The sequence below is a fragment of the Cricetulus griseus genome, unplaced genomic scaffold (assembly GCF_003668045.3).
Source record: "Cricetulus griseus strain 17A/GY unplaced genomic scaffold, alternate assembly CriGri-PICRH-1.0 unplaced_scaffold_1, whole genome shotgun sequence".
NCBI classification, from domain to species: Eukaryota; Metazoa; Chordata; class Mammalia; order Rodentia; family Cricetidae; genus Cricetulus; species Cricetulus griseus.
In genome coordinates, this window is record NW_023276808.1 from 4209568 (window position 1) to 4225165 (window position 15598).

General features: G+C 36.9%; 1 protein-coding gene across 1 annotated transcript in view; it reads left to right on the forward strand.

Moving 5' to 3' along the window:
* Positions 1 to 12707: 12707 nt before the first annotated feature.
* The window catches only part of LOC107977609 (zinc finger protein 431-like), a 156707-nt gene continuing 153816 nt past the window's right edge, over positions 12708 to 15598 (forward strand). Inside the window, exons 1-3 of the mRNA XM_035453572.1 lie at positions 12708 to 12823; positions 13024 to 13084; positions 14030 to 14766. Coding sequence (XP_035309463.1) covers positions 12754 to 12823; positions 13024 to 13084; positions 14030 to 14766 — 868 coding nt within the window. The 5' untranslated portion in view covers positions 12708 to 12753. The remainder of the gene's footprint in view (positions 12824 to 13023; positions 13085 to 14029; positions 14767 to 15598) is intronic.

Sequence of the window (15598 nt, forward strand, 5' to 3'; positions counted from 1 at the left end):
TTTGACAGCCACCACTGCCAGACATCAAAAATGATTTTAAGATACATTGCCCTTTACCTGAGTCCTCTGGTGAGATTAAGCTGGACCACTTCAGTGTATTTCAGAAAAAGTATTTCAGATCGAGTCAATGATAATCAGAGTTGGAATTTTATGTTTAGACAGGATTTCTCTCTATATTTTTGGCTATCCTTGAACTCAGAATGCAGATGAGTTTGGCCCAGAATTCACAGTACTTTGTTTGTCTCTGCTGCCTGTGTATTGGAGTATAGGGTGTGTGCCAAAACGTCCTATTATAACTTTATTATTTTTTATTTATGTCTATTTATATTTATGTGATTTTTAACTGTGGAAGTTGGTCATGTGAATCATGGTTTTGGTGCAAATATCAGAGAACACTTAGGGTGATTGTCTTTTACAGTTAGCATGTTTGAAATAGGGACACTAGGTTTCCATGTGACATAAATAGACTTCAGGATTTCCTCTGTCAGTGTGCTAGGTCCTCCATGTGTCTGGGTGGAGGAGTCCAGACAGATTCCCTGTCTTGTAAATTCCCATATGAAACATGTAAATTATCTGACCTAGGGGGAGATGTCTTACAAACTTTGTTCTATGGATTAATCTGATCGCATCATTGGGAGCAGGAAGCTGGGTGTAGGAGCAAGTTACTAGTCAACTTCAACATTCTTGATGAATATATTGAATGAAGCTTGCCTAACTCAGAAAGGCCTAGTTTTTCCAGTATCTTCTTGACATTCAACTCTGCATTTAACATTTACATGTTATCTCCATTGATAGTTAATTTTGTGTTGGGTGGAATTCTAGCTTTTTTATTGAGAAGATCATAGTTTTGGAAGGTGAACAGATGACAGTTATTTGAAAATAAAACACAGTTGAGTTAAGAACTCACCTCATCAAGCAAGGCCTTCATTTAAGCCCTCATGTAGGGAGGATCTAGTAATAACCTGGGATGTAGGACTTGGGAGCTTTCATTGAGGCCTGCTGTATTGACAATAAAACTAAGCTCCTTCTCTGAAACCTGCAATATATTTGGGAGAACTTTTAATGGTCTGGGGCCAGGAATATTTAGAAGGGTTTTGTCTGTCATACATCAGTCATGTTCTTCAGATACTCTCTTTCCCTAGTGTGACATTGTTTGCTAACCTCTTCCCAAATTTCTTCCATTATATAATAGTTTTTGGTGGATTCATATTATTCTCCCATTTCCTTCTATCATCCCACCCCATTTAAGTAGTATACAAGATGCTATTCTTCTTAAGAAGCTTATTTAGTCTGGGTCATAGCCTTTGCAATACCTACGCAACATAGCATTTATATTTTTCTACCATCTATTTGTCCTATCTTTCATATCACCATTACCTTCACCTCTGGACCCTGTCGATAAATAATGACCAGTGGATTCAAGTCAATGTTCTACTTCAGTAATTATTTTTGGAATATCCTTGCTGTAAGAAGTTATTTTAAGAATATCCTTGCAAAAAAAATCCTTGCTGTATGATTGTATTTTCCTTAACGACTACTATCCACTCCTAAGGACTAGTATTTTCAGGTTTATGGTGTTCATCTGTAAAGGAATGTTGTGAGAAATTGTAATGTGCTCTACTACAAGTCTTTAAGTCCCTCGAGCACTTGATCATGAAGCATTTTTCAAGTTTCCAAAATAATTTTTGACATTATAAATGCATCATATTCACCTTGTCTCCAAGCCCTATCATTACCCCATTGCTTTCTCATATTTGGCCTGTTTTTCTTTAACCCAGTTACACAGTAGCAACAGTTACTGTGTGAACATGACTTGTGTCTGTTTGCAGAGTTTCCCAGCTCTGAGGCAATGGGTTTACTGCACTGGATATTGAGCATGTAATGTACTGTGCACACAGACACCTTATGGTTTGGATGAGGAACAGGATTTGCCCTTTGGGGGAGGAAGAATGTCTAGTAGAGTACAGTATTTCAAGATTAGGCCTCTATCTACTGTGCTGGAAGTGTAGAGTTGGAAGGTCTCTGCTGTATGAGTCATTTGATCTCTGATCATCCAGTATGGAAGCTCCTAAAATGAGTGCTAGTTGGGTGGCCATAGGCAATGTGGGGATCTGGGGAGAGTTGGATGTCTGGATAAGTAGTGCAGGTATTTTGTGTTTTTTTTTTCCTGTGGTTATCTTCTGCCTATGCTGAAATGAGTTCTAACAAAGACCACAAGCTAAATAATGGTGAGTGTATGATGTTCAGAGCGACCTGTTGAGTAATAATTTCATTTATTTGCTTATGTAGTTATTGTTTGTCTGTTTAGTTTTCAAGACAGGTTTACTCTGTTCTGGGACTCATACTGTAGACCAAGCTGGTCTTGAACTCTCAGAAATATTACTGTCTCTGCCTAACATGTGCAGGGATTAAAGGCATGTGCCGCCACCACCCAGTAAGCTTTCAGTTCTTTTGGATTCAGATGGACCATCAGTCAGACTATAGTTTTGATGGTCCATGTGTTGACCTGGTGAGTGGCCTTTGTCCTCTGTGCCTCCCAGTATGGATTTACTAGATAATCTGAAACATTGCGGACCTGGCATGTGTGGAAAGAGTTCTTGCAGTATCACTGCCCAGTGTTCACTTACAGACACTGCTTTTGGTAGCAGTGGGAAGACAGATTAGAAATCTGGAGTTCTGGTTTTTAGAAGTTATGAATATTGCATCCTATTTTTAGGTTTGTATTTTAAATATTGCAAATAATTTAACAAATTGAAGAAAAATGATGATACTTTAGCTTTCACCAATACATGATTAGAATGCTTGTGTCTTGGTGCTGTAACTAGCCACAATGTTGTGATTTAGTGAATTGTAGTTCCAGGGAGAAAAGATATTTTGCATCTACAGAGATTTCTCAATTCCTGAATCGTGTTTGGCAGGTAAATAGGGCAGAATCCATGTTTTGTGCCATAATCTATGTGGCAGGAAGCAGATTTTAAATCATTTTTCTATGCTGTTTTCTGATTGAGCATCAGTGGAGCTGCATTTACCAAAACAACAAGGAAGTTTAAGGAGCTGGTGATCCATAGCAAGAGATCATCCATTTCTGGAGAGAGCTCTTGAACATGGGGCTTCTGTTTTTGGAAGAATTATCAGTAGCTCAAAGGTCAGAAACAACTGTTCAGTGTTTACTTTGAGATAATTTTGTGAAAGTGTGTGGCATGTGTATTTACTTAATTTCTATAAACATACACATTGAATTGTAGAGAGCTGGGTAACATCAGATAATATCACCCTTTTTATTTCCTAATTTGATAATTTAGATAATTTAATTACAACAAAAGAGAAGAATGTTGGTATTCTGAATGTATTAGGACCCCAATGCTTATAGGGAAAGGCACTCTTAGGAGGTGTGTATCTTTTGCTGTAGGTATATTTGTGTGTGTGTGTGTGTGTGTGTGTGTGTGTGTGTGTGTGTGTGTGTGTGTGCGTGTGTGTGTCACTGACAAATACCTAACTATCATACTCACTATGTAGTCAAAATTGGCTTGAATTTACAGAGATCTGCCTATCTCTGCTAACATACTCAGCTATATTCATATCTGAAAATACTTTGACAGCCACCACTGGCAGACATCAAAAATAACTTTAAGATATATTGTTCTTTACCTGGGTCCTGTGGTGAGATTAAGCTGGACCACTTCAGTGTTTTTCGGAAAAGGATTTCATGATGAGTCAATGATAATGAGAGTTGGAATTTTATGTTGAGACAGGGTTTCTCTCCATATTTTATTCTGTCCTTGAACTCATAATGGAGATGAATTCACAGAAATTTGCTTGTCTCTGCTGCCCATGTATTGGAATAAAGGCTGTGTTCCAAAACATCCTATTATACTTTTATAATTTATTTACTTATGTCTGTTTGTATTTATGTGATTCTTTATGTGTGGGAGTTGGGTATATGTGTCATGGTTTGGGTGTAAATATCAAAGAACACTTTTAGGTGTTTGTGTTTTACAGTTAGCATGTTTGAGACAGGATCTCTAGGTTGCCATGCCACATAAATAGACTTGGTAGGATATCTTTTGTCTCCATTTTGTCTGTCATGAAAGCATTGGATTACAGGAATGTACTGTAGCAGCTGTCTTGAGAATGCAAAAGTGAATACATAGTTGTTTTGTTTTTATTTTATTTATATAATTATTTGTTTGTTTTTGAGACAGGGTTTCTTTGTGGCTTTGTAGGCTATCCTGTAATTAGCTCTTGTAAACCAGACTCATATAAAACTTACAGAAATTCACCAGCCTCTTCCTCCTGAATGGTGGTATTAGAGTCATATGTCACCACCCCTGGCTGTGAAGGGATAGTTGTAAGGTAATTACTTTATCTATTAATCATTCTCACAATTCTAAAGTTTATTAAGTAGACATTTTTGTAGTGAGTCTATTTTGAGATACAGACTTTTTCTAAACCTTGTCTGACCTGGAACTCATTATGTAACACACCTGGAATTTACAGAGATAACCTCTTCTGCCTCTCATCAAAACACCTCAGTAAAAAAAGATTTTTATCAAGGATTTACTGCAGATATTATTAGGAAGATTGAATTTTGATACAGTGTGATTTTGAGAGAGTGAACCACACTTACGAATTGATACAAAGACATGGGACAATTTTGGTTACATTGTAAGTTACATGTCATTGGGTTAGGGAGTCCTCTCTCTCTCTCTCTCTCTCTCTCTCTCTCTCTCTCTCTTTTCTGATGTGTATGCCTCAATCTCTACATCTATTTGTCTCTGTCTCTCTGTTTCTCTCCTTATTTTTGGTAAAAAGTTTATAGGTCAGTTCTTGCTCAGACTTGTCTGGGATTCTGATTTAATATTGTAAAAACATGTGTCAGAAGACTTCTGCACTATGACTTACTCTACATGAGGTTCACAATTCTGTCCTTGTAATCCTCAGAAAATTGCTGTTTACATCTGGGAAAATAGTAAATCCAGACCCAAAAGGTTTTGTATTTTAAGAAACAAGCATGACCAATTGGTATTTGAGATATCACTAAATTATGAAGGTTTTCTCTGTCAACAAAGAAAATTATATCAGATTTTTGGGGGTGTTTAATATTGATTTGAAAATTAATAAAAATCTAGATTCAGTGAAGGGACACTTCTGCAGGCACAACTATGAGGGCTTATCTAAATCAGATTATTCTCTGTAGTATGTTTATGAGACATTAGCTTGTATATCAAGTTTATTGAGAAGAGAAGATTCTTTCCTCTTCTAGAAGTAATAGCAACATTCTAATCAATGTTATTGGTATATGATTTTATAACAAGGCCCAACATTTATCATTCTCTGACTCCTGATTGTGAACACAGGGTGATTAAAATTAATAGTAGAATCAACATACATTAGTGCTTTAGTTAATCTTTTCTCATTATGCGCAATTCCTTTCTTTATTTTTTAAATGTATTCTTCTCTCATAAAATATATCCCATCTGCATTTTCCCCTATCTCCACTCATCAAAGTTGTCTCCACTGCTCCCCTCTCCACTAGGTCCTCCTCTATTTACTTTCTAAGTAGGGAACATATCCATAGATATAACCAAAACTCTGCATAATTAATTGCAATTTGACAAGACATGAATGTTCCTATCAAAGCTGGATGAAGTGAACTAGCAGGAGGAAAGAATTCCAACAGCATGCAAGAGAGTCATAGACACACACCAACTTCTACTGTCAGTAGTTACCAAAAACACCTGGATATATTACAATAACAGAACACATGTGCTGCTGGATTTTCTTGTCCTGCCAGGGACTGCCGGCCTACAGCACTAGTCAAGCACACATATGCCATATTATTAAACTTTTGGCTGATCACTAGGGCTTCTTATTGGCTAATTCTGTCTTAATTTTTAACCCATTTTATAAATATTTGTATTTCCACGTGGCCTTGGCTTACTGGAGAATGACCAAACCTGTTGATTCTTTGCTGGCTACATCATATCTGTCTCAGGTGGACTCTCTCTGCCCACCATTTCCAAAATCCTCCTCCTCTCCTAGCCTTGCATACTTTCTTGCCTCTTTAGTCAAACATTGTTTTATTCATCAACAAATAATAGAAGCATATATACAGAAGGACATCCCCATCAATCCTGATGCAGACCCTGTGAGCCTCTGCAATACTGTTGGCTGTGTTCTCCAATATGCTTCTTTAATTTAGGAAAATCTTGACTATGAATTTTTGAAACTACTCGCTGGGAGTTCAACCTGAGTTTATTCTCATTCTATTCCTGTTATTCTTACATTTGATGTTTTCATAGTATTGCAGATGTTCTGGATATCCCATTTCATAAATGATACATTCAAAGCTTGAAATTCGGTTTCATGTCTTGTATGCTGTTACTGAGGCTTGCCTCTGTAGGTCCTGATGGATTACATGGATTTCCATTTCCCTAACTCCTTCAATTGTCATTTTATTGCTTCTGTATTGATTTTCAGTTCTTGAACAGATTCATTCATTTCATCAACTGTTTATGAGTTTGTTTTTTGACTTTCCTTAAGTGATTTATTAATTTTTTCCAATATTCCAATTATACTTTCCCTGAATTTTTTAAGGGTTTATTAACTCACTTCAACTTTAAGGACTTCTGTCCTCTTTATAAATTTGGTATTAATTGGGCTTCAAATGTGTTGGAATAGCAATCGCTTACTATAGTAGGATATCCAGAATCTGGTAGTGATTTATTGCTCTGGTGGCTTTTGGTTGTATTTTTATGCTGGTGTCTGGTTGTCTTGCTTTCAGGTGATATCAGGTCTAGGTGCTGATTTCTCAGTTTTCCTTTGTTGGAAGGGTGTATTTTCTTGACTTCTATTTGCTCTATGATCTTCTGATCTGCGTGGCCCATGATTGAACAGTGGTTCTTACCGCAGTGTTTTGGCTGGAAATCTTCCTGTAGGTATGTGTGGTCTTTGTTCCAGAAGGGAGTAGTGCCAAAGTTTGAGGATGTAAAAAGGGAAGAGAGCAGAGAACCTTATTGGTGAGTTACCAATGCATAATCAGGTAATGGATATATATATATATATATATATATATATATATATATATATGACTGGCTTACAGAGCTCCCTAGCCAACTGGCAGGAAAGCACAGCAAGCTGAAGCAGCAGAGAAAAGAGAGGGGCTTTTCCATATATGTCGCCGACTCCTAAATTAGTTTCTCATCACACTATTCATGCACTAGTGGTCATGGCCAGGTACACCTGTAGCCAGCCCCAGGAGGTGTGGTTAGGGTGACCCCTATAGAAACTGGTGATAATGTTGATTGGGCATGGAGAGACTGTGTAAGTTCTGTGGTAACGTGGCCCATATCGACTTCTGGCAAATGGTCTATCCTTTGTTCAAGTACAGGGATTCTTCTATAGTTGGAGGCTACAACACAGAGATGAGGAGGGATTTGGATTCTAAATAGTGATGTGGGATATTTAAAGAATGGAGAATATCCACTCCAGAGGAAACAGTGTATTTCAGATAACTGCCATTAACTCTGGTCCAGAAGGGTGTCTCTGCCTCAGTTTGCCTACTTGTTCTTCTGACTTGGGTGAATTGCACTTGAGCAGAGGATATTAATCCAATTTGTTCGTGGGGTCATGGATTTGAGGGTGGCAGCTAATGAGATGTTGGAGTACTCTGTCTGGGAATGTAGGTACTATGGAAGTTTCATGAGCTGGTGAATCACCTTACCTGTAATTCTTTTTAGTTTTAATTAAAAAGATTATTTTACATGTTAATTCCAGTTCCCTCTCCCTCCCATGCCCCCCACTACTAACACCATACTTATCCCATACCATTTTGGCTCCCCAGCAAGTGTGAGGCCTTCCATAGAGGGTCTTCAAAGTCTGTCATATACTTTGTGATAGGGCCAATGACAAACCTCTTGTGTCTAGGCTCAGGGAATATCCCTCCATGTGGGATGGGCTCTCAAAGTCCATTCCTATGCTATGGATAAGTACTGATCCACTACAAGGGGCCCCATAGATTTCCAAGATCTCCTCACTGACACGCACATTCAGGGAGTCTAGATCTGTCCTATGCTGGTTTCCCAGCTATAAGTCTGGGGACCAAGAGCTCTCCCATACCTGTTATTCTTGCTGGTGGGACATACACATGAATAAGGGCTGTCTTCCTGAGTTTGGGGCTGGAATACAGCCATCTTCCTCTTATTATGAATGTGAATATACTCTGTACCCATCAGTGTATGTTGGAAATCCTTAATTAGTTTCTTGATTTTACAAAATGTGATACTCAAGAGACTGTCTTGAGTATCAGAGGAGAATTCAGAAATTTGAGCTTTTGGGGTTATTATAGGTTATGACGATAATTGAACTTGGTGTAAATAGAAAGCTTCCCCTGCCTGTACTCATTCCAGCCCTGTCTCCAATCTCCATTACCAAATCCACTGCTACTCTTTTTCTCTTCAGAAAAGAGAAGGCTTCCCATGTATATCAACCTAACATCATGACAAAGTAAATAAATCTAAGCACAAACCCTCATACAAGGCTGACCAAAGGTAACTCAGTAGAAGGAAAATAGCCCCAAGAGCTCTAAAAAGAGTCACCACAAGACGTACTGGTAGGAATCACATAAGCAAATCCCTTTGAACCTTTTTCAGTTCATTCTGTGGAGCATTTTCTCCTGTTTTATGCAATCCCTCTGGATCCTGCAATGCCCCGCCCCGCCCTGACTCCTTCCACAGGATTCCTAGAGCTGAAGCTAATGTTTGGGTAGGGATCTCACCATGTGTTTCTATCAGCTGCTGAGAGAAGCCTCTCTGATAACAATTGGGCTAAGCACCAATTTGTAATTATAGCAGAATATACTTAGGAATCCTTTCATTAACTTGTTTCTTGTTCAATATTTTTTTTGTTCTAAAATAGTTCTTTAAGCCATTCATGTTCTGACTCCTCAGCTGTTCAGGTACTATCAGGCATGATTTTCCTCTCAGAGTTAGAGCTTCAAGTTTAAGCATTCATTTGTTGGACAGTGTAGAAGATCTGATCCACCATTGCACCAGAATATTTTGCAGGCAGGTTTGATTCTACAATTTTGTGGCTGCCTTAGTGTCCCTATCCAATAATGGGAGGCTTATGTGTTTACAGAAGATGGATGGTTCAGCTTCTTTTATTGTTGATTACTAAGAGTCCCCACCAAGGACTCACCCTTACAGGTTCTGGGAAATTCTGATTGCACTGTTTCCACAACCCCTGTTAAAAGCTCCCCATTGCAGTCATGTCTTCCCATCTCTTTTCTCTCTGCCTCATCCTTACTCACCTGATATTTTCCAGTCACGTCTCTACATGCCATCATTGAATCAAGAAAATCTCATTTTTTATTACACCCAGAGGGATCCATGGATCTCCCCTGTAATTGGAGTTCTTAAAAACCTGGAGTAAGATATAGAGCAAAATGCTGAGAGATGATAGAGAAGGTGTAAGCCAAAGCCACCTTTACCTCACTAGTTTCCAAGTGGAAAAGTGCGATTTTCTGTTTCTTTTTGCTCATATCTGCTCTCTCCTTAGCCAATGTATATCTATCTCTGGAAACCCATTTCACTTCCTGCTTCTGCCAGCCATCTGTACAGACCTCTAGACCTCTATGATTAGCTAGTGGCAAACTCCATCTTTTTTTCTTCAGACAAGCTTAATTTGTACAAGGAATTTATCAACACACTCCCCTAGAGCTGTTCTACTTACTAAGTCTGTCTGCATCTTTGGATTTTACGGTGATTAACTGTGATACTGGAATTGTATTTTACTTAAATTCTAGTATCCACTTATAAGTGTATTTACCATTCTAGTCCATGTGCTTCTGTGTTGCCTCATTCACTATAATAACTAAAGAAACTGGACAACAACTACACAAATATTCAGATTATAGTAGAATATATTTCTATATAGAATGTTCAGCAGAGGAACCTAAACTAGCTGGGAAATATTGAATAACATTACACCATCCTTAGCCATCACTGAAGTCCTTATCAAAACTACTTTCACTTATTTTCATGCAGCTTTCAGGGCGATTAAGATAAATAAGACAAATTACAACCTATGATGGCAAAGGAAAAGTAGCAAGGAGATTCCTTGACTTATAAGTGTAAACTTTTACAACATCTGTGGAAATCAAGATGCAAACCTCAGAAAATTTGGAGTCAATCTACCTCAACACCCAGATATGCCACTTATGGGCATGTACCCAAAAATGTTCCTCAATCCTACCACAAAGGCAGTTTCTCAACTATGTTTGTAGTGGCTTTGTTCATAACAGCCAAGAACTGCTATGTCCGTGACATAATATGTTGATTGATGTGGAAAGACTCCTCCACTAAGGATGGCAATGTCCCTAAGAAAATGGGCCTGGAAAAGAAAAAAAGAAAGTCAGGAAACAGTACTTGCTCATGGGGTATGCCTTCAATTTTTGATCCAAGTTTCTATTCCTAAGCTCATAAAATGGTGGAGAATTATCTGACACAATGAGCTAAATAAACACATTCACTGCCTGAGATGCTTTGGTAAGAGGATTTAATTACAACAACATAAATGCAACTTACAAATAATAGAATACCAAAAGTGGTTTTCATTGCCAAGTAAGAGCTGGAAATGTTATCTTTTGGAAGAATGTGGATGATACCAAGACTTTAGGTGGAAAAAACATTGAAATTTGTAATTTGCCTTTCCTGTAGTGCTAGGAAGATGGGGATTATATGAATAATGGCAGAATGTAAGAGATTGAGATAATAGGATTTCAGTCAGAAATAGATTGCGGAAAAAAATTAATCAAGAGGTCATTTGTGTGGTCAAAGATTTTGACTCTAAAATATTTCTTATTCCGCCTATCCCCTTGGAAACATAATAGTGCAGAATTTAAAAGATAATGGGCTCCTTCCTTAAAGGTAATATTTAATATGTTGGATGTTCATTGTTGTTGATTCATACAGTAAGTCATGTCTACAGAGAACAAAACGAATAGGGTAGAAATAAGTGAAAAAGAAAAGGTAGTTTTAGATGGCAATCAAGTGCTAAACAGGCAGAAATTTTCAAGGAGTTCATTGGCATTATAAGAGAAGGATATTGCAATATAGTGGAAGCCTATCCAGTTTCCCCAAGGGTAAGCAACAGCCTGCTAAATCTTTGATTTATGGTTGATGTAAGCAAATTAATTTCTACTCCCAGGAAGCAATGTCAAACAAAATCTGCTACAACTGTGGTCTAAGTCTGTTAGTGTCTATCTCCATTAATAAGTCAAACTTGGGCTGGGCAGATTGCTCAGAGGTTAAGAGCACTGGTGCTATTCAAGTGGTCCTGCGTTCAATTCCCAGGAACCAGATGGTGTCTCACAACCATCCATTTTGAGATCTGGTGCACTCTTATGGTGATCAGATGTACATGGAAGCAGAATATTGTATATAATAAATAAATAAATAAACAAATAAGCTCTAAGAAAGAAGTCAAACTTTGAAGGATAACTCATTATGTGTTGGTCCTACAAACAAGAAAGAATCAATTTTAAGGACAGTGGTTCTTAGTCTGTGGTTATAGTTCAGCATAGTCTCAGACAGCTATGTTTGGCAGAGTTAGAAACCCATTGAGTAGACTTAGAGTTCATTGCATGAAGCTTTGATAATTGAGGCTGTTGTTGTTTTCTTTGCTCTTTTGATGTCCTTCCAGCTAGTTTTCAAACAAATCCTACACACAGAGTTTTATTCTTATAAATGCATGGCCTTACCTTGGCTTCTTTATAGCCACAATTTCTTGAATTATCCTCTATGCCTTTTACATCTGGGCTTTTATCTTTCTCTATTCTTTATACCTTTCTTTACTTCTTAGTTCACGGCTTTCAGGGTATTTGAGTGACTGCCTGCTGGTGTCCTCTGCTATTCTTTTGCCTTCATTTTATACTCCCATATTTCTCCTCCACTTTCTCCCGTCTTACTGCCAACATTGCCAGTCCTTTCCTCCCAATATGTTGAACATTCAGTTCTTTATTAGACCAACAGATATTTTAGGCAACCAAAGAGTAACAGATTCACTAAACAAATGCAATATAAGCAGAAGCAACACATATTAACGTAATATTCTGCAGTTCCCTGTTTTTATCTACATGAAAAGAAATATTTCAACTTTAATATACTAAAACTATATACAACATCAAAATTTATCATGTAAGAATTAGATTGCATTTTTTAAATTCAGAGAAAATACTTTATTACCTGGCTTACCTTAGTGAACTCACAGTTTTATCAATACATTTCTTCAAAAACTAAATAAAAACTTCAAGTATAACTGTCTAGTGTTCAATTCCATCGAAGACCAAAGGAGGAATTACTACTACCTATGTAAACAGGAAATGCACTGCAAGCAACTTCCCAGACTTTACAAATGATAGAGACTTTACAAATGACTGTCTGAAACATCACCCAATCTATTTTGTAGCATTGGGCATCCATCTTCAGTCTACATGACTACTATATCTCTTAGATATTTCAGTGAAGCAGGAAAGTTGAAATACTGTTCTCCCTTGTATTAGCAAATTTCATCAGTTGCTATTCTCTGTATCCTGCATAAATATAACACATCATAATATAATTTTCTATGGAATCATACATTTACAATATGGTCAGTATGATGATTTCAGTTGCACATATGTATGTGATATTTTAGAATGCCTTGACGTATGATGATGTGCATATCAACTTCACGTGTGAAGAGTGGACTTTGATGAACACTTCTCAGAAGAATCTCTACAAAGATGTGATGCTGGAGACCTACAAGAACCTCACTGATATAGGTAAGACTGAATTTTCCTTCATATTTAAAAATAATAGGACAACAGTTACTTGGTTATTGATGCTCTTCTTTAATTTTATTGAGAGAGAAACTAGAATGTTGTAAATAAATCAGTCAAAGTTCTAAAATTCACTAAAGACTTTAACTTAAATAATGCAACTTTGCACTAGTTAATATACATTTTATGGTATTATGTTTTAGGATACAGTTGGGATGGTCATAACATCGAAGAACATTGTGCAAGTTCTAAAAGACATGGAAGGTAATTTTCATCTGCAAGGTTGAGAAATTACCATTTGAATCAATGCACCATGAGAGCTATGCTGTAGAACTGTAATTCCAGTTATTTTAGACTACATATATTACTAAAAGTTTAAGGTGGTTGAGGTGATAAGCATATCTCCAACCCTTCCATTAAGCAAATACTCCTTAGAAAAGCTAATGTTACTTATGTACTTACCGTTACTTTTATAAGTTTCATGACAGTAGCAATTATTTTTAAGAGTCAAGGAGCAGTTCCTGCAGAGAAACATTAATGGCTCTAACACATGTCTATAAGGAACAGAAAGTCAAAGTGAATTAAATGTGGAAGCCTCTTCTTTGTAATCTTTATTTACTAGGTATATCACATATTAGTCAGGATACAAGTCATGTAAGCAAAGGGATATGGAGGACATAGAACACCTCTCTCATAGTATATTTAAAAGACATGCAGTAGTACCCATTTTCAGCATAATTGTTGAATTTGATTCAAGTGTACAATTAATTTGTTTTCCAGATTCATTGAAAATTCATCCACAATCTCCCTCTGCAGAAAAGCCCTATGACTCTAGGACTGTGTAAATACTTCTGTTTTTTCCAGGTCAATAGCAAATGTAGTGTGTCTCATAGAGTAGAATAATTTAAACATACAATAAGTTTGATTAAGTAATGAATTTTTCCAGTTCTCTTCAATATATGAAAACTCTCCTGTAGAGAACTTCTGAAAATAAGAAACATATCATAAAGTATTATACGTTCACAGGTATCTTGAAATATACTAAACACTCCTTAAAATAGGGAAAAACATAAGTGGAAAAATAGAGATAAGATTTTAAGACCTTATTTTTCTTTATAATTTAAAAAATTGTAATATTAATACAGATATCAATATTCAAGATTGTATTGAATATGGTAAGGCATGCACATATGCCCCTTTTTCTTTCAGGTATGAAAGAAGCCATATTAGAGAGAAGCCTTCTGTATATACACAATGTGTTGAAGTCTTTGCATATAACAGTCATCTTCAAAGGCATAAAAGAACACATGCTGGAGAGAAACCATGTGAATGCAATCACTGTGGAAAAGCCTTTGCTCAGCTCAGTCATCTTCAAATACATAAAAGAACACATACAGGAGAGAAACAATATGAATGTAATCATTGTGGTAAAGTCTTTCCTTACCACTGTCATCTTGAAATGCATAAAAGAACACACACTGGCGAGAAACCCTATGAATGTAATCAGTGTGGTAAAGCTTTTGCTCAGCACAGTTATCTTCAAATGCATACAAGAACTCATACAGGAGAGAAACCCTACAAATGCAATCAGTGTGGTAAAGCCTTTGCTCATCACAGTACTCTTCAAATACATAAAAGAACTCACACTGGAGAGAAACCCTATGAATGCAGTCAGTGTGGTAAAGCCTTTGCTCATCACAGGACTTTTCAAATACATAAAAGAACACATATTGGAGAGAAACCCTGTGTATGTAATCAATGTGGTAAAGCCTTTTCACATGTCAATAGTCTACAAGCACATAAAAGAACACATACAGGAGAGAAACCCTATGAATGTAACCAATGTGGTAAAGCCTTTTCACAGGTCAGTAGTCTCCAATATCATAAAATAACCCATACAGGAGAGAAACCCTATGAATGTAATCAATGTGGTAAAGCTTTTTCACGTGTTAGTAGCCTTCAAAGACATAAAACAACACATACTGGGGAAAGGCCCTAAGAATGAAATCAATGTGGAAAGGCCAATGGCTGTATCATCAGTCTTAAAAATCTTGAAAAATTATACTGCAGAGAAACCCTATAAATGTAAGCATTGTGGTAAAGTTGTGCACTTTGCATATCACACAAAACTTTGAGGGCCGAGAAAATTCATCCTGCTGGGAATCTTAATGTAAAGAATTTTGTGCAATCTTCAGCCTACACCCATTTAGTTACACAAGTTTCTGGAGAGAAAAAACATCTGAAAACTGTCAACAATCTGCTCAAACATTGTGATGTCTACTTTCTTTGCACATGCAAACTCAAGTGAACAAAGTCCTATGACTTCATTTAAAAGTTAACCATTTTGATTACACACTATTATTTAATTGCATAAAAACATCAATCAGATCTATTGATTTCTCTAACTTTAATCCTGCATTTTTGCTTCTGTTACATGAACCAATTCAGGATGAAGGGAAACTGTTAAGTCTTTAAATGCCTCAACACCTGGGTTACAGGCACGACTGATTACAAGAGACAATATTCACATGGGAAAATCTGTTTGGATAGAGAGTTGATTTAATTTTAATTATGTGATGTCTATGTGTGGGTTCCTGACTGTTCATGCTTGTTCTCATGAAGTTTAGACCCTTGAGGGTTCTTGTAGCTGAAACTACAGAAAGTTCTAACAAACTTGATCTCGGCCCTGGCAAGGAACATTCCACAAATTTGCTAAACCATATCTCTAACCCTGGACATAATATAAGTGTTTTTTGTATCATCTTGATATCAGGTAAT